This window comes from Notamacropus eugenii, chromosome 3, assembly GCF_028372415.1.
Source record: "Notamacropus eugenii isolate mMacEug1 chromosome 3, mMacEug1.pri_v2, whole genome shotgun sequence".
Classification (NCBI taxonomy): domain Eukaryota; kingdom Metazoa; phylum Chordata; class Mammalia; order Diprotodontia; family Macropodidae; genus Notamacropus; species Notamacropus eugenii.
The window spans coordinates 214897503-214916751 of NC_092874.1; the positions used below are offsets into that span (position 1 = coordinate 214897503).

The following is a 19249-nucleotide window of genomic DNA, read 5'->3' on the forward strand; positions in this document are numbered from 1 at the left end:
AAGTGCAATGCTTTCTGTAAAATACATGCATAACTGATGTGATATTTGGAGAGGTCATTGATGCTCTTATCTTTTGGTAGCAGATATACAATGGTTTCTGTTAAGAAAGCTGGGAATCAGATTTAAATCTGAGAGGAAATTGATAAAAACCCCTGGCTAATGATAAATCGGCCACTATGAACCATCTGAACCAGTAATCTAGTTTTGCAGAAAAAAAGGTACTGTTTCAGTCACCTTCCTTGATAAAACAGTTCTATCATTCACTGCATCGAATGTATAAGCTTTCTATTTTGTACTTGACAGAACTAGCATTTTTGTTGCATTGGACATATTGTAACCATAGGAATAACCAGAAATTTTCCACGTCTTCCTTCTTGGGAAGCGGTCTGTAAGCTCATAATTTCCTTCTTTCTCTTAATAAAGTTTTTGATTGGTGAATTGTTTATTTTGTTATTTGTGCAGCTTTGATTCCTAATATTGATTTCAGTCTTTTGGCTTTTGGTTACAATTTTTCTTACAATTTTTTCTTATAATTATGGATTAAAGTAATATAGAATTCTGTGTTGTCCTATTTCCACTCTGCATATTCTTTTGTTGTTGTTACCTTTAAGTGGGTGACGTGATTTTTCTCTAGTACAAACCAGTTAGATCATGATGCAATCTTTCTCTGCTGCCTTTCTGTGGATGTTCGGTAGCTCTCTCAAGTTGGTTTTGCCATTGTGTTTGCTACCTGTCACTAAAGTGTTATTTCTTAGCTCTGCCTTTTTTTCCTGTGGCTTTACCTTCACACTGTCATATATATCGTTGTATACAGAACATGAAAAATTTTTATATATTCTGCTAAATATTGTGAAAGAATGTATTCAAGATGATTATAGCAAATACCAATTTAAAAAAACTTAGCAGTTTTGGCACAATTTGTCTGTTAGCCACCAAACTTAAAAGGGCTTTTGAAATTCTAGTCTATGTATACTTTTCTACTTTTCAAAAATCACCTGAGACATCAAAATTGTTTTTATCACCCATTTCATCATCAGGTGCAAATTCTAGTGCATGCATTAGGTAAATATTTTCAATGACTTTAGATTCTTTAACTTTTCTCTCCTCAGTTTTTAGTAGTTCCTTGATTTCTTTTCTTATTTTATCTAATCTAGATTTAAAGATAAAGTTATTTCTGGTTATTTCCCTGCATTAGCCAGCAGTGCATTATATGATTTGGAGATGAAAAAGCCCTTATCTATAAATAGGGAGTTTGGCACAGAATCTATTATTTCATTTTCATAGGGAACTCCCAAATAAGGAAAAGTGCTCACCACCTTTTCTATAAGTTGTAGTCTTAGACAATTGTCTAGAGAGTACTGAGATGTTAAGTAATTTGACAAGGTCATCACACAAACAGTACGGACTCAGGTCTTCTTGGTTTGAGACTGGCTTTCTATCTACTATCTTATACTACTTTTAAGGAGGTGACACTTGAACTGAGCTTTAATAGGAGGCAACAGTTAATTCTATGTTTGAAGGACTATGTATAAAAGGAGATGAAATGTTTGTTACACATGAGGAACAGCAAATAGGCCAATTTGGCTAGAGGGTAGAATACATGAAAGGGAATAATACGAATTAGCTTTGAAAGATGTTAGAGATGGGTGGTAAAAGACTTGAAATTCCCAACATATGGGCTTGTATTTTATTTTAAAGACAATTGCTTCTAGAGCAAAGCAGTAACAATCAAATATGCACTTTAGGAATGTCAGTGGGCCACTACGGAGAAAATGGATTTGGAGATAGGAGAGACTGACACAGGAAGATAAATTAGGTGTCTAATTTGAGTTCTGAAAGAAACAAAGAAATTCAGTTCAGCTGTTTTCAGTTTTGTCCAACTCTACATGACCCATTTGGGGTTTTCTTGACAAAGATACTGGAGTGGTTTGCCACGTCCTTTTCCAGATCATTTGATAGATGAGGAACTGAGGCAAACGGTTAAGTGACTAGCCAAGCTAATAAGTGTCTAAGGCCACATTTGAACTCAAGATGAGTATTCCTGACTCCAGGCCTGGGACTCTACCCACTGCACCACCTAGTGGCAATAATTACAGAGAGGGTAGAGAATTAATGCTAATTAGCTTTGTAATAGGCATGTCTGAGTTCCTTCAAATTTAGAATGTTTTATATATCAATAATGTTAACTGAGCACTTATTATATGCAATAGACTAGAAGTAATGAAGCTATGTTGAAAAGATATATATAGAAAGAGATAGGGAGTTAAACTAATTTCTCCTATTGATTCCCTGCTTCATTCTTTTATGTCATCTATTCCATGGTAGGCATAACGTTCCATCTCAGGCTGATGTAAAGCATCAGGCTACATAGAGTTATGCTCCCTAGTTTAGTTTAAGCCATTCTTGGTGGTTTTTAAGCATTTTGATTCCAAAGAGCTTTCCTGATGGGTTGCATTCAAAATAAGAGTAAAATTTTTTTTTTTAATGATATCATGGATGTAAAAAAAACATTTTATTACATAAAATAAGTCAACAAGATCTTGAAAACACAATGTTTTACAAATTAGTAGTAAGTAGTATTCAACTAAGCCAGCAAATCTGTTAACTCTTTACTGGACATTTTGAACTGGAGGTCTTACAGGTATCTTAAACTCCATGTGTCCAAAACAAAACCCATTATCTTTCCCTCTACGCCTACTTCTCTTCCCAACTTTTCTGGGGCTGTTGAGGGTAATACCATCCTCCTGGTCAACTAAATTCACAGACTTGGTGTCATTTCAACTCCTCATTCCCACATATCTAATCAGTTACCAAATCTTGTTTCTACTTTTGTATCTCTTGCAAATATCCCATTCTCTCCACTTATAGTCATCATATTAATTCAAGATCTCATCATCTCTCACCTGAACTATTAAAATAGTCTTCTAATTTGTCTTCTTGCCTCAATCCTCCCCCCATTCCAATCCATCTTCCACACAGCTGCCAAAGTGGCTCTCTATTAACTTTATGGTCAATATAAATTCCTTTTTCAGGCATTACAAGATCTTCATAACCTAGCTCCTTCTAACTTTTTCAGTCTTCTTATATGTTACTCTCCTACATACCCTCTTGTCCCAATCATACTAGCTTAATGTTCTTTACACATGATACTCTTATTTCCTGTCTCCACACCTTTGCACTAGTTGCCCTCCATGCCTGAATGCTTTACCTTCTCATTTCTACTTAAAATCCTTGGCTTTCTTGAAGACTCAACTCAAATCCTAACTTTTATAGGAAGTTTTCTAGGTTCCATTCCATCAGTTCAGTGGATATCTTAAATTTACACACACATATATGTAAACACACATTTATATGTTATATCCACCACTAGAATAATAACTCTTTAAATGTAAGGACTATTTTTTCTTTATATCTCTATTGCTTAGCACAGTGCCTGGCACACTTAATAAAGGCTTATAGAGTAACTGAATTCTAGAAATATAAAATATTACCTGTTTGTTTGCTTTTAACACTGCTCTCAAGGTGGCTATCTGTTCCCGCTTTGTGCTCAGCAGTGACTTTAATTTTAGAATCTCTTCCATCAAGGCTTCCTTGTCTTTATCTATCATTGGTGCCAATTCTCGTGCAGCTGCCCGTTGACGTGATAGTTGTAATGACCGGTCCACTGCTTTCTGCAGATGTTTGATTTGGTCCCTAATAATGGCATTCAGGTTGTAGATATTCATTGGTTCTTTTCGAATATCACTGGTGTCTGACACAGGGGATGAAGGAGGGGCAGTTATGACAGGAGAGATTGTTGGTGTTTTGGTTGGACTTGGTTCTTTGTTGGCATCTGTGTTTTCTTTCAAAACTGATTCTGATGGGGTCCTTGTTTCTACTGGTGATGCCATACTCCTCCTGGTGAGTCGTGGTGACAGAAGTCCCCTGGGATCATCAGGTCCCTTCAGGCTTCCACTGCGGGTTACTCTACTTTGTCTATAATAGTCCAACATGACCCTATTGGGAGTCTCATTATTACACAGACATACATGGTGGTAAAGTTGAGCTAACTCTTCACTAAATGTCACAAGCTCATCCTGGGCTGTATTAAGGGTATTATGATTTTCATTGGCTATACTTGTCATCCTTTGCAACTCATTTTCTATATGGACCATTTTCTCACCACTTTCCTTTGTAGTTTTCTCTAGATTGGTCACCTGCTCATCATACATTTGAATCCTGCTCTCATACTTGGCCTTCTCCTCTGTGTAGTTTTCTACATACTTATTATATTTCTCTTTCAAGGCCTTAATTTCAGCCTTAAGGTCAATTACCTCTGTAACAGCAACCTTATATTTACATTCAAGTATCTCTAAGCCATTGATATCAACTTCATAATCATGGGCTTGTTCCCCTGAGTCCCTGCCCTTCTCACAATCCAGCTCTGCCTTCAGTTCCTTGTTGTTCTGTAGGCCCCTCATGGCATTGACATGTTCTGTGAGCTTATGAACCCGCTCATGCTGTTCTGTCAGTGCCCCCTTGGTGTGTTCCAATTGAGTTTGGGACTCTTGAAGATTGGCCAGAAGAATGGCTTTTTCTCGCTCTACCTGTAATAGCGAAACAAAAATCTATTAATGAATTAAATGGAAAACCCTAATTAATGGATTTCATGCATTTACACTCAGGCATTCATAGATTTCCCAAAACAACAGCAAAGAATATGCTGCCAATATTTAAATTTAAGTTAGCTTTTTTTTTTGCCTCTTCTTGTGAGTAACAGCAACTTAAAATCCTTCCTGTATTTACATCAACATTGGTGCAGAACTATGCTATATACATTATGCACTCATAATTTTATACATCACAGGGACTTAGAAACGTAAAATGGCAAAGCCATATAGTTTAATCTAATTGCTTAATTTTTTTTTTTTTACAAATCATAATATGATTGGGATACATAGGAAAGGCAGTCTATTGTAGTGGGAAGAACAAAGAAGTCAAATCTTGACTTTGCTCCTTACTACCAATGTAGTAGGTGCCTTCAATTTTTTGAACCTCTATTAAATGAGAGAGTTGGACTAGATCATATTAAAGGCTCATTCTAGTTTTAAATCTATGATCTTCTGAATGATATTTGCTATTTAAAAATTTGCCACACTCATTTTCTGAGAAACTTGGGAAGAGGTGTATGAACTGATGCAGAGTAAAGTGAGTAGAACCCAGAGAAAAATGTCTACAATAATACTGCCATTGTAAAGAAAAACAACCTTCAAAGACTTAAGAATTTGTCTTTAGTGAAATAACCAACAATGATTACAGAAGATAAACCATAACATTTGCTACTTACCTCTTCAAAGGGATAGATAGACTCAAGGTGAAGAATGAGACACAAATTTTTGGACATGGCCATTTGGAGAATTTGTTTGCTTGACTATATGTATTTGTTACAATGGTTTTGTTTTTTGTCCTTTTCCCCCTGAAGGGGTAAAGAGGGAGTTAGGAAGCAAATCACCAAGAGGGATTACCAAAAAAAAAAAAAAAAAAGAAATAAAAAAGAAAAAGAAAAAAAATTTAAGACAAGAGGTTCATTGAAACATTTGTTTCAAATGCATAGAAAAAAATACAGACAAGCAAGATGACTGAAAGTTACATGCTAAATTTATAATATACTTAAGAGGGAGTAAGTATATACAAAAGAGATTTAAGGTTTTAAGTACAATCTTCTTTGCCTAATTTACTTTGTATGCAGAATTGCTCATCTTTTTGGTTATGAAGTCCTAAATTAAGAAAAAAAGCCAAAAAATTGTTTTTCTGTTGAAACTTCAGTTTGAGCATGACTGAAACTTGCAAATTACACTGCCCTAATTTATCTTTTAATTTAGAAAGGACCAAGGACTAGCATAGCTATTTATCAATAATATTTTCCTCCAAAGGACATTAAGGTTTTAGGTTTCTGAAGTAGCATTAAATAAATTAAATAAGATCATAAATACATTTAATCAAGTTTCTTTTTTATGTAGCAAATTGAACTGGATGACAGGAAGCAGGGTTATTTTTAGATGGATGTGATCTAAAATGACCCATTCCACATCACTAAGGGAGATTTCTATTTTTGCCTTTGTGGAGAGTAGGAGAATAATTGTGATGGGGCAATCACTCCCGGTCTTTGATTTTTTAAAATTTTCAGTTCCAAATTCTCTGCCTCCAATCTTTCCTTTATCCACTGAGAAGGCAAGCAAGACAATACCCACTATATACGTGAAGTCATGCAATTAGCCATATTGTAAAAAAAAAAAAAAAGGCAAGAAAAAAGTGAAAAGGAAACATGCTTCAATTAGTTCTCTCTTTGGAGGTGGATAGAATTTTTTATCATGAATTCTTTGGGACTGCCATGGCCCACTTTAATGGTCAGGGTAGCTAAGTCTTTCAAATTTGGTTATCATTATTACACTACTGCTGCTACTATGTGTAATGTTCTTCTCATTCTGCTCACTTCAATGTGTATCAGTTCATCCCAGGTTTCCTAAACTTTTCTGAAACCATCTTCTTCATCATTTCTTACAGCACACCAGTATTCCATCACAATCATATACTACAACTTGTTCAGTCAAATCCTTCAGTTTCTAATTCTTGGTCACCACAAGAAGGACCGTAAGCACTGACACAAATACTTTTGTACTTTGAGTCCTTTTTGCTCCTCCTCTCCAAAGGGAGGTAAATTTCCAGTTTAACTTGGGGTTTACTGCCTAGCTTCCTTCCTTCCTTCCTTCCTTCCTTCCTTCCTTCCTTCCTTCCTTCCTTCCTTCCTTCCTTCCTTTTCACTCTGAAGCTTATACATTAGACCACAATGGGTCCCTGGCCAAGCTCCACTTGATGGCTATATTTTGGGTTCTCCTGGCTTTGAGGGAATTTAGAATGAATGTCAACGGTAACTGTTTCTCTTTGGGACAGCAACCCTGAGGGTCTTCCCCTCCCAGTTTGATTTTTTGTTTTCTTTTGTTTTTAATTAAAGGGGATAACCCTTAACTCACTTCTTAAAGAGGCAAGGCCTGTTCCCTGAATTGACATTACCTCACTTTAAGTGAGTACCTGAAAAGGCCCTAGCCTAAAAAGGCAAGGATCTCCCATTGCATTCTGGGCCATCTCCAGTCATCTCGATGAATATCTGGTCACTGAATCCAGATGGTTCAAGAGGAGAAGTGAGGCTGGTGACCTTGCACAGCCCTCCCTCATTCAAAGCAAAGTCAACTGCAAGTCATGTTTTCATTTCCCTGATGTCATGATCCTCTTCGAAAATGAAGAACAAATGCAACAACAACAAAGAAGGCTTGATAATACTTAGTAGGATTTACTTATTTGTAGCATTTTGTACACACAGCCAGGGAAGTGAGAGAATTCCCTATATGTGGCACATGGGTTGACTGCTAGGGGTAAAGGAACTCAGGAAAGCTCATGCAACACAACTCCTCTTCTCTGTGGATTTGCCTTCAGAGATGAATTTATAGACTAAATCTTAATGATTTTCATGTTCAAAAGTACATCAGTTATAAGTGTCCTAATAATCAAATCACTTTAACTGGCAAAAATATTTTAATGTATCGGACTTACTACATATAGCTTTTCTTGTATGAAGCATAATTTTTTTCTAGAGACCAAAAAATATCTGGGGAGAAAAAAATGTGTCCATCAGCGTCACACATATAATTTATTTTCCTCATCCATGAACACAAATCCACTGAAAACATCTAGCAATTGTAACAGCATTTATGCAAAACATTTCATTTCGTAAAACATTTTCCATAAGTTATTTCATTTTGATCCTAACAACTCAATGAAGTAAATACAGCTTATTTTAGAGTGAGGCTCAAGAATGTTCAATGACTGGCTCAAGGTCTTAGAACTAATAAGTAGCAATGTGGGGCAGTGAAAAAAGCAAAGTCAGAGGATGTAGTGTTAAAACTCACCTCTGATATTTACTACCTGTGTGACCTTGGGCAAATCACTTCACCTCCTTGGGCTTCAGTTTGCTCATTTGTAAAATGAAGAGGTTGGACCTGATGGGCTCTGGGGGGCTTTTCAGCTCTAATTCTATGAACCTATGATCCTAAATCTCTGAAATGCAATGTGATTTTAGATCCAATAACACTATTGACTGATTATTGGCAGTGAAGAAAAGATCCACGCATATTTACAAAATTCAGATACATTCCTCAATAATTTAGTACTTCACCACTTAGTAAATATATTGATGATTACATATAGTCATATAATTTGAGAGACGGAAGAACTGGACATTTTGGAATTCTGATTTTTCTGCAGATGAAGTGAAGTGAATTCGAGTATCAGAAAACTCAAATCCTCTGACTAGTAAAGCTGATCAAACATATTGCACTTTGTTTCTAATAGAGCACGTACATAAAATAGATAAAATGTAGATAAAATGAAAATCTACAGGATAGAAAATTGCTAAATAAATAAAAGATGTTAAACTCTGTGTAAGAGGTGGTCATTGGAATTCTGGGTCTCAAATGGGTTTAGGCTGAGAATCTGGTTCTGACTCCCAGTTTGGACATATAACTTCAGAATCTTCTATTTCTAAAATGAATTTGCAGTCTAAACCTTTTGGGATTTACACATATAGTAGAGCATGAGAAGTGAATTATGCAAATAATGTCTCTAGATAGCCTTGACAATTGGCCAGATAAAACAAAATAAAGATTATCTATTCTGATACACAGCTATGAAATACTAAATATTTGCACTTAGATACTGCAGACTGTAGTTCCTTAAAACAGTAATCCAATCTTAGAGAGTATGTTCTTAGACAACTCATGATTTATTGTGCTTTACATAAATATCTGCAAAGCACTTTGAAGATTATAATCACCATGAATGCTGTGTAACTGTTTTCAGCTCCAGTCACAAAAGCAGGTTTGTGTTTTAAGATACAAATGGGATTTGCTGGGATAACTCAATTTTCATTAATCAAAAGACAGTAATTTTATCTCCCATGTTACAGTCCTTACAGGTATTTTAGCCTTTACTCAATGTTCAGAATGAAGAAGGTAGAGAGGGGATTTTTTTCAGTATGTGGTAGACTACTTTGTTAGAGAAACTTAATGTAGAATACATATGTAACTTACTTTTGATTCCATTAACTTTTAATTTATTAAATAAGACCATTCACATTATTAAATAATGATGGATTATGATATTTTGGAGGGAAGGAAAGTATTTCATTGAATCTGTAGTCAATAGAATTCTGTCTCTACTATACATGTATTCCAAGTCCCACTTGCACTGAGTTGGATTCCAGAGTGTGGCTGTTACATAGGCACACCCTCAGTGCTCTAAGTATACCCTTGTGAAGTTGAAGATGCCCCTCTAATGCTAGAGTTCACGAGCACTCAGTACTGTGCTTCTTCTCCCACCACTACCCCTATGATTAAGAGATAATATAATTTAGGAAGCCAGACTTAATTGGTTAGAGGTATTTATTACTGTGGCATAGTTTGCATGAAATATCCCTCAAAAGTCAGCAACACGTTCCCACAAAGCACATAGAGAATTCAGAGAAGAATGCTTAGAAAGCACATATAGTGGGAAAAATATGACAGAGGAAAATGCATAGTGAGTTATCATAACTGTAAATATGAATGGGATTAAATTATCCATAAAATGAAGCAGGTAGCAGAGCAGATTAAAAATCAGTATCCTACAATATATACAAGAAACAAATTTGAAGCAGAGAGACACACACAAATTAATGCTAAGGGACTGGTGCATACTCTATTATTCTTCAGCTGAAGTAAAAAAAAGCAGAGGGAGCAATCATGATCTCAGACAAAACAGAAGCAGAAAAATAGATCTCATTAAAAGCTATATGGAAGGAAATGACATCTTGCTAAATAGACAATGATGTTAAATAGACAATCAGTGCTGAACATATATGCACCAAATGGTATAGCATTTAAAATTTTTACAGAGAAGTTAACAGACAGTAAAATTATACTAATTATACTAATGGGGGATCCCTTAATCTTTTCTTCTCAGAACCAGATAAACCTGACCAAAAAAAAAAAAAAAAACCAAGAAAGAAGATTAGGAGAGGATTAGAATTTTAGAAAGATTAGAAATGGTAACTCTCTGGGGAAAGATTGAATGGGAATAGAAAAGAATATACCTCAGTGGTATCTGGCATTTACACAAAAATTGATCATGTATTATGGGATAAAAAAACCTCACAAACACAAACAAATGCCGAAAATCAGAAATATTAAATGCATCATTTTCAGATCATGATACAATAAAAGTTACATTTAATAAAGGGTTATAGAAACCTAGATTAAAAATTAATTGGAAGCTAAATAGCCTAATGCTAAAGAATGAGAGGGTTAAAGAAGAAATCATAGACACAATAAATGATTTCATTAAAGAGAATGACAAGAGTGAACAAAATGCCAAAATTTATGGGATGCAGCCAAAACAATATTAAGGGGGAAATTTGATATCTGAATGCTTACATCGATAAAAGAAAGAAAGAGCACATCAGTGAACCGGGCATAAAATATTTTAAAACTAGATAAAGAACAAATGAAAAGTCTCAAATTAAACACCAAATTCAAAATTCTGAAAATCAAAGAAGAGATTAATAAAAATGAAAATAAGAAAATGATTGACCAATAAATAAAACTACAAGCTGGTTTTATGAAAAAGAAAAAAACCAGCCAAATAGATAAATCAATGGTTAATTTGATTTTGAAAAAGGAAAGAAGAAAACCAACTTACCAGTATCAAAAATGAAAACGTTGAATTCACCATCAATAAAGAAGAAATTAAAGTAATTACTAGGTGCCATTTTGCCCAATTAGATTACCAGATTTATTGGCATATAAGTGAAATGGATGAGTATTTACAAAATTATAAATTTCCAGAAGAGGAAATAGGATACTTCATCTCAGAAAAAGAAATTGAACAAGTCATCAATGAACTCCCTAGGAAAAAATCTCCAGGGCCAGATGAATACATAAGTGAATTCTACTAAATATCTAAAGAACAATCAATCCCAACACTATATAATCTTTTTGGAAAAACAGGCAAAGCAGTTCTATCAAATTTCTTTTATGACAAAAAAGATCTGTCATAAGCTCTATTGAATTTCTAGAAGACATGAAGCAAGAGACTAAAAACACTAGAGAGAAATAAATGGAGCTTTCAGATGATTCTGCAAATATAAAATCTTGAGAAAATTTAAAGCACTACACAAATGGTAGCTCTTCTCCTCCCCCTCCTTATCATTATCATCATCTGTCCTTGTTTTCCAGGTCTGTTGTTTTTGATAGGAGATATTTTGCATTTTGTGATATTTTTCAGTTTTTAAATTTTATTCTAGTGTTTCATATTATCTCATTGAGCCACTGACCTATATGAGGTCCAAACTAAATTAAAGATGGTATGCTGTTTGAGTAAAGATTTGCCCCTTCTATTAAGTACTTATTCTCCTTCCAAGTCTTTCCTTTGGAACTTTCATTTTAAGAAAGCATGAATGAAAATATCCCAGATCTATCAGAATCAGAGGGCAATGTGAAATTAGAAAGAATCTAGCTCCTGAAAGAAACCCTAAAATGAAAACTCCCAGGAACATTGTAGCTGAAATCCAGAGCTTCTACTTAAAAATGTGTGTGTGTGTGTGTGTGTGTGTGTGTGTGTGTGTGTGTGTGGTGCAAGTGCATAGAAAGAAAGAATTCAAGTACTGAAGAGCTACAATCAAGAACAGCATTTGGCAGCTACCACAACAAAGAAGAAGAAAGCTTGGAATACAATATTCCCAAAGGCAAAAAACATCCTTGCAACCAAGAATAACTTAGTAAAACTGCATGTAGTTTTCCTAGGGATGAGGGATGGGGAGGGGGAGAGGATCTTTAATGAAATAGAGGACTTCTTGGCATTTCTCATGAAAAGATCAGAATTGAGTAGAAACTTAAAAATGAAAACCCCGGAGTTAAGAGAAATATAAAAGGGTACATACTTTTGAGCAATTGAAGGTACTATATAATGATGAAGTGCTTATGTTCTAGTAGGGGGAGAAGAAACAAGTCCAACCTTACAACTCAAATGCCATCAAAGAGTTAAGAGGGAGTTAAGGTAAAGTTAAGATAAAGATAAGATAAAGATCCTAGCAACAATTCTCTTATATTTTGATGATTAAATCTCATTTCTGACATTATAAACTGTGACACCATAGGTTGTCATTTTATCTTTCTATACCTCAATTTTCTCATTTATAAAATGGAGATAACACCTGTATTACTTATATTACATATTATGCTGATTGTCAAAGGAGATAATCATGTGAAATGCTTTGCAAACCTCCGAAGTACCATGCAAGAATCGGTTATGATTATTATTGTAATTATCATTTCATTTTCTCATCTTTTTTGATGAATTTCTGATAGAAATGGTCTGGGAATAATTTTATAGTTAATTCTCTATGGTTAATGTGCAAGCAGATAAAATGATTGCTTTTGCAACTGAACACAATTATTATATTTGCATTTCTCTCAATGTGTAACAGTGTTTGAATGTAGTAGGCACTAAATATATAACTGGGGAAATCCTTAAACATTCTCATTAGTTAATGCATTCAATATGCAATATTTTTCATATAGTAGAATTTGTAGAATGATGTTAGGATAAACTGTTGGATTTGACATGGAAATATCCTAATTATATATTGCAGGATGTTCTATTAATAGTGGTTGCTAAACGGGATTCTGAAACAGGACTTCTGGGAGCCAAGATGGTGGAGTAAGTTGCTCTCATTCTCCCTTATTGACCTCTGAAAGCCCAGAAAATATTGCCCCAGGAAAAACACTGGAACAGCTGAGCCAGCAGAAAGATGAGGTACAGCAGTCTTGTAGCCTATGAAGCTTGAGGGATTAATGGGAAAGCCTCTCTTGCTCTGGGGGTGGGGAACAGTACAGGAGGGAAGGTCTCAGCAAGCCAGTGGCAAGCCTCACCTCAACAAACCAGGGAGAGATTCTGAGCACTAGGGTGGTAGAGCAAGCAAGCTCTAACACCAGGACCCCACCCCTGAAATGCCTTAGCACAGGCAGGGGAATAGGTAGATACTAGCTCAGAAAACCACCATGTGTGCTGGTGGGCAGGCATTCTCTAGCTGCCAAATCATTCAGTGCATTAAAAAAAGCCCAGGTGAGCAGGCATCCTCCAGAGGCCAGGCTCCCTACCTCCACCCCAAGAGCTTCAGTGTTGCTGACCCAAGACCAGCACCAGGTAAGCTACCAGACCTCTGCAGGGTCCAGCTACCAGCACCTGAGGCCCCAGCACACAAAGTCAGTGACCAGGTCCCAGGCATCCAGCACAAGAAGCTTAGGACAATGTCCCCTGTACTCCAGCAAGAGAGTTCAACTTTCAAAGATAGGAAACAGGCAATTTCAGAAACATACAATGACCATAGATTCTTAATAGAGGAACAGGAAAGATCAAGGCAAAGATTCAGAAGAGAACAACATTGTCAATATACCCACATCCAAAACCTTGAAAGGGTAACTTGAATTGGTCTAAAGTCCAAAAAGCCTCCTTAGAAGAGCTCAAGAAGGATTTTGAAAGTCAAATAAGGAAGGGAGAAGAAAAATTGGAAAAAGAAATGAGAGGTATGCAAGAGAGAGTCAAGAGGGTAGAAAAGAAAGGGAAAAAAACTTACTATAGAAAACAAGTCCTTAAAAAGTAGAATTGGCCAAATGGAAAAGGAAGCACAAAAGCTCACTGAAGAGAAGAACTCCTTAAAAAATAAAATGGGCTAAATAGAAAAGGAGGTACAAAATCTAATAGAAGAAAACAATTCATTAAAAATTAGAATTTGGAAAGTAGAAGCTAATGATTCTATGAGATATCAAGAATCAGTCAAACAGAAACTAGAGAATTTTTTTAAAAAACATAAATATGTCATTGGTAAAACAATTGAGCTGGAAAACAAATCCTGGAGAGATAATTTTAAAATTACTGATCTACCTAAAAGCCATGATGAAAAAATTAGAACCTGGACATCATCTTTCAGGAAATCATAAAGGAAAACTGTCCTGAGGTCCTAGAAGCAGAAGGTAAAATAAGTCATCAAAAGAATCCACAGATCATCTCCTGAAATAGATCCCAAACTGAAAACTCCAATAAATATTGTAATCAAATAGCAAAATTACCAGGTCAGAGAAAATACTGCAAGCAGCCAGAAAGAAACAATTTAAGTATCATGGAACCACAGTCAGGATTACACAGATTCTACATTAAAATATTAGAGGGTGTGGAATATGATATTCCATAAGGCAAAGGAGATTGGATTACAAACAAGGATCAACTACCTAGCAAAACTGAGCATAATCTTTCAGGGGAGGAGATGGAGATTCAACAAAATAGGGAACTTCCAAATATTCCTGATGAAAAGATCAGAACTCACCAGAAAATTTGATCTTCAATTACAAGACTAAAGACAGGCATAAAAAGGTAAACAGGAAAGAAAATAACAACATGTTATCAATAAGGGCAAACTGTTTAAATCCCTGCATGTTAAGATGATACTTGTAACTCTTGAGAACTGTATCTTTATTATGACATTTAGAAAGGATATACATGGAGGGCATGGATATAAGCTGACACTGATGTGCTATTAAAAAATTTAATGACATGATGAAAAGGGACTGTACTGGGAGAAGAGGAAAGAAAGAGGCACACAAGGGTAAATTACATGAAACAAAAAGGCACAAAGACCTATTACAGTAGAGAGAAAGAAGGGAGGGAGATCAGCATTGTTTGAACTTAATCTCATCAGATGTAGCTCAAATAGGAATAACATAATCAGTCAGGTAAAGAAATCTAACCTACCCTATAGAAAGTAGGAGGGGAAAGGGGAAAAAAAGGGAGGGGAATGATAGGAGGGAGGACAAACTGAGGGAGGTGGTAATCATAAGCAAAACTCTAGTGAGTAGAGAAAGGAGAGAGAGAAGCATAAATGGGGAGGGGGAGATAAGATGGAGAGAAAGATACAGATAGTAATCACAACTGTGAATATGAAAGGGATGAACTCTCTCATAAAATGGAAGCAGAGAGGAAACTGGATTAAAAGCCAGAATCCTACAATATGTTGTTTACAAGAAATACATTTGAAGCAGAGGAACACACATAGAATAAAGGTAAAAAGCTGGAGTAGGATATATTATGCACTAAGTGGTATAGTATCCAAACTTTTATAGGAGAAGTAAAGGGAGTTAGAGTAAGAAGTAAACAACAAAACTATACTAGTGGGGGACCTCAAATCCCCCATCTCAGCAATAAATAAATCTAACCACAAAATAAACAAGAAAAAGTTAAGTAGGTGAACAGAATTTTAGCAAAGTTGGACATGAATGACCACTGGAGAAAACTGAAGGGGGATAGAAAGGAATATATCTTTTGCTTGGCAGTACAAGGCAATTACACAAAAACTGACCATGTATTACAGCATAAAAACTTCACAATCCAATGCAGAAAGGTAGAAATATTAAATACATCCTTTTCAGAATATGATGCAATAAAAATTACATGTAATAAAGTGCCATGGAAAGATAGACTGAAAATTAATTGAGAATTAAATGATCTAATTCTAAAGTATGAGGGAGACAACAAATCATAGAAACAATCAATAACTTCATCCAAGAGAATGACAATAATGAGACAACACACCAAAAACTGATGGGATGCAGCAAAATGTGGTTCTAAGGGGAATTTTTATGTCTCCAAATGTTTACATGTCTTAAATAGAAAAAGAGGAAATCAATGAATTGGTCAGGCAACTAAGAAAGATAGAAAAAGAACAAATTAAAATCCCCAATTAAATACCAAATTAGAAATTCTGAAAACCAAAGGAGAGATTAATAAGATTGAAATGAAGAAAGCTAATGAACTAATCAATAAAATGAAAAACTTGTTTTATGAAAAAAAAACAAAATAGATAAGCTTTTGGTTTATTTGATTTAAAAAAAGAAAGAAGAAAACCAAATTATCAGCATCAAAAATGAAATGGTGAACTCACCACCAATGAAGAGGAAATCAAAACAATAATTAAGAGCAATTTTGCCCAATTGTATGCCAATAAATTTGACAATCTTAGTGAAATGGATGAATATTTACAAAAATATAAATTGCCCAGATTAATAAAAGAAGAAATAAAATACTTGACCCATTTCAGAAAAAGAAATTGAACAAGCCATCAATGAACTCCATAAGAAAAAAATCTTCAGGGCCAGATGGATTTATAAGTGAATTCTATTAAACATTTAAAGAACAACTAATTCTCATACTATATAGACCATTTGGGGAAATTGGTGAAGAAGAAGTTGTCTGAAAATCTTTTTATGATATAAATATGGTACTGACAAATAAAGCAGGAAGAGTCAAAACAGAGAAAGAAAATTATAGACCAATCTCCTCAATGAATATACATGCAAAAATTTTAAATAAAACATTAGCAAAGAGATTACAGCAAGTTATCTTGAAGATAATACACTATACCAGGAATGCAGGGCTAGTTCAATATTAGAAAAACTATCAGCATAATTGACCATATCAACAACAAAACGGAAACCATATGATTATCTCAATATATGTAGAAAAGCTTTTGATGAAATACAGGACCCATTCCTATAAAAACACTAGAGAGCATAAGAATAAATGGAATCTTCCTTAAAAGGAGAGGTAGTATCTATCTAAAACAATCAGTAAGCATTATATGTAAAGAGGATACGCTAGAAGCATTTCCAATAACACCAGCGTGAAACAAGGATGTCCATTATCACCACTGTTATTCAATATGGTACTAGAAATGTTAGCTTTAGGAATAAGAGAAGAAAAAGAAATGGAAGTAATTAGAATAGGCAAAAAAGAAACAAAGCTATCATTCTTTGCAGATGGTAAGATGATATAGTTAGAGAAACCTAGAGAATCAACCAAAACACTACTTGAAATAATAAACTTCTTTAGCAAAGTTGCAAGTTACAAAATAAACCCACATAAATAATTTGCATTTCTATACATTACAAACAAAGCCCAATAGCAAGAGATAGAAAGAGAAATTCCATTTAACTTTACTGTAGACATTATAGAATATTTGGTAGTCTACCTGCCAAAACAAACCCAGGAACTATATGAACACAGTTACAAGACATTTTTCATACAAATAAAGTCAGATCTAAATAATTGGAAAAATATCAACTGCTCATGAGTAGGTCAGCCTAATATAATAAAAATAACAACTCTACTTAAATTAATTTAGTTATTCAAAGTCATACCAATCAAACTAACCAAAAATTATTCTGTAGTCGAGAAAAAACAATAACAGAATTCATGTAGAAAAACAGAGGGTCCAGAATATTAAGGGAATTAATGAAAAGAAATGCAAGGGAAGGTGTGCTAGCCATACCAGATCTTAAATTGTATCATAAAGCAGCAATCATCAAAACTACTTGGTACTAGCTAAGAAACAGAGCAGTGGATCAGTGAAACATGCTGGCTATGCAAGACACAATAATCAATGACTATAGCAATCTATTTTTTGATAAATCCAAAGGCTCCAACTTCTGGGATAACAACTCACTAACATAAACTGTTGGGCAAATGGAAAATAGTAGGGCAGAAACTAGGCATAGAGCAATATCTTATGCTCTATACCAAGCAAAAATCAAAATGGGTACATGATTTAGGTATAAAGACTGATACTATAAGCAAAGAAGAGAGCAAGGAAAAGTTGGCCTGTCAGATCTATGGAGAAGTGAAGAATTTATGGCCAACCAAGAGACAGAGAACATTATAAAATTCAAAATGAATGATTTTGCATTAAATTGAAAAGATTTTGCACAAACAAAGGTCATGCAACCAAGATTAAAAGGGAAGTAGAAAGCTGGAAAACAATTTTTATAGCCAGTGTCTCTGATAAAGGCCTCATTTCTCAAATATATAGAGAGCTGAGTCGAATGCAAGTCATTCCTCAACTGATGAATGGTCAAAGGATATGAACATTTTTCAGAGGAAGTGATGTAAAGTGATGAATTTTCAAAGGAAGAAATTAAAGCTATCTATAGTCATGAAAAAATGTTCTAAATCACTATTGATTAGTGAAATGAAAGTCCAAACAACTCTGAAATACCATATCACACCTTTCAGATTAGCTAACATGACAAAACAGGAAAATGACAAATGCTGTAGAATATGTGGGAAAATTGGAATAGTAATGCATTGTTGTTGGAGATGTGAACTGATCCAACCATTCTGGAGAGCAATTTGGAACTATGCCCAAAGGGCTATCAAACTGTGTATATGCTTTGACCTACCAATAGCATTTCTAGGTCTGTATCACAAAGAGAGCATAAAAATGGGAAAAGGACCCACATGTACATAAATATTTATAGCAGCTCTTTTTGTGGTAGCAAAGAACTGGAATCTGAGGGGATGTCCATCAGTTGGGGAATGGCTAAACAAGTTGTGGTATATGAATGTAATGGAATACTATTGTGCTATAAGAAATGACAGACAAGCAGGCAGATTTCAGAAAGACTCACGCTGGAAAATGCTATCCACATCAAGAGAAAGAACTCTGGAGTATGAATGCAGATGGAAGCACATTATTTGCTCTCCTTTTCTTTTGTTGTTTTGTTTTGTTTCTTCTTTCTTGTGGTTCCTCCCATCCTGATTTTCTTTACATCATGATTAATGTGAAAATATGTTTTATATGAATGTATAAGTAGAGCCTATATCAGATTCCATGCCCTCTTGGAGAGGGGGAGAAAATTTAAAACTCTAAATCTTATGGAAGTGAATATTAAAAACTAAAAATAAATAAATTATATTAAAAAATAATAACATGGGAGTCTGTCTAAAATTGATCCCTAACTCTCTCCAACACCAAAGGCATATATCTTTGGTACCTGTACTCTGTTTGTACGGGAGAAAATTACTCATTTTTTTTCTTACCAATTGCAATAGACAGAGCAGACCTCATCAAACTCTTTTTCCTTTAGCACTGGCTCTTTAGCTATCTGTACCTACTCACTTTAACTTTTACATTTTATCCTTTTTGCTGGGTCTCTTCAATTTATATGCACCTTTCACACATTCTAATTTATTCCATTAGAATACCATCAAGTAGTAATTAGAAAATGAACAAGAAATTACTGTTGGAAAGAAAATCTGGTTCAACAGGTAACTTATATTGGATTTATAAGTTATA

General features: G+C 34.7%; 1 protein-coding gene across 5 annotated transcripts in view; it reads right to left on the minus strand.

The window, feature by feature from the left end:
- The window catches only part of BICD1 (BICD cargo adaptor 1), a 208773-nt gene that overhangs the window by 69930 nt on the left and 119594 nt on the right, over window positions 1-19249 (minus strand). For all 5 annotated transcript variants that reach the window (XM_072654354.1, XM_072654352.1, XM_072654350.1 and 2 more), the window contains exon 5: window positions 3492-4586. In XM_072654354.1, the coding sequence (XP_072510455.1) occupies window positions 3492-4586 (1095 nt within the window). The remainder of the gene's footprint in view (window positions 1-3491; window positions 4587-19249) is intronic.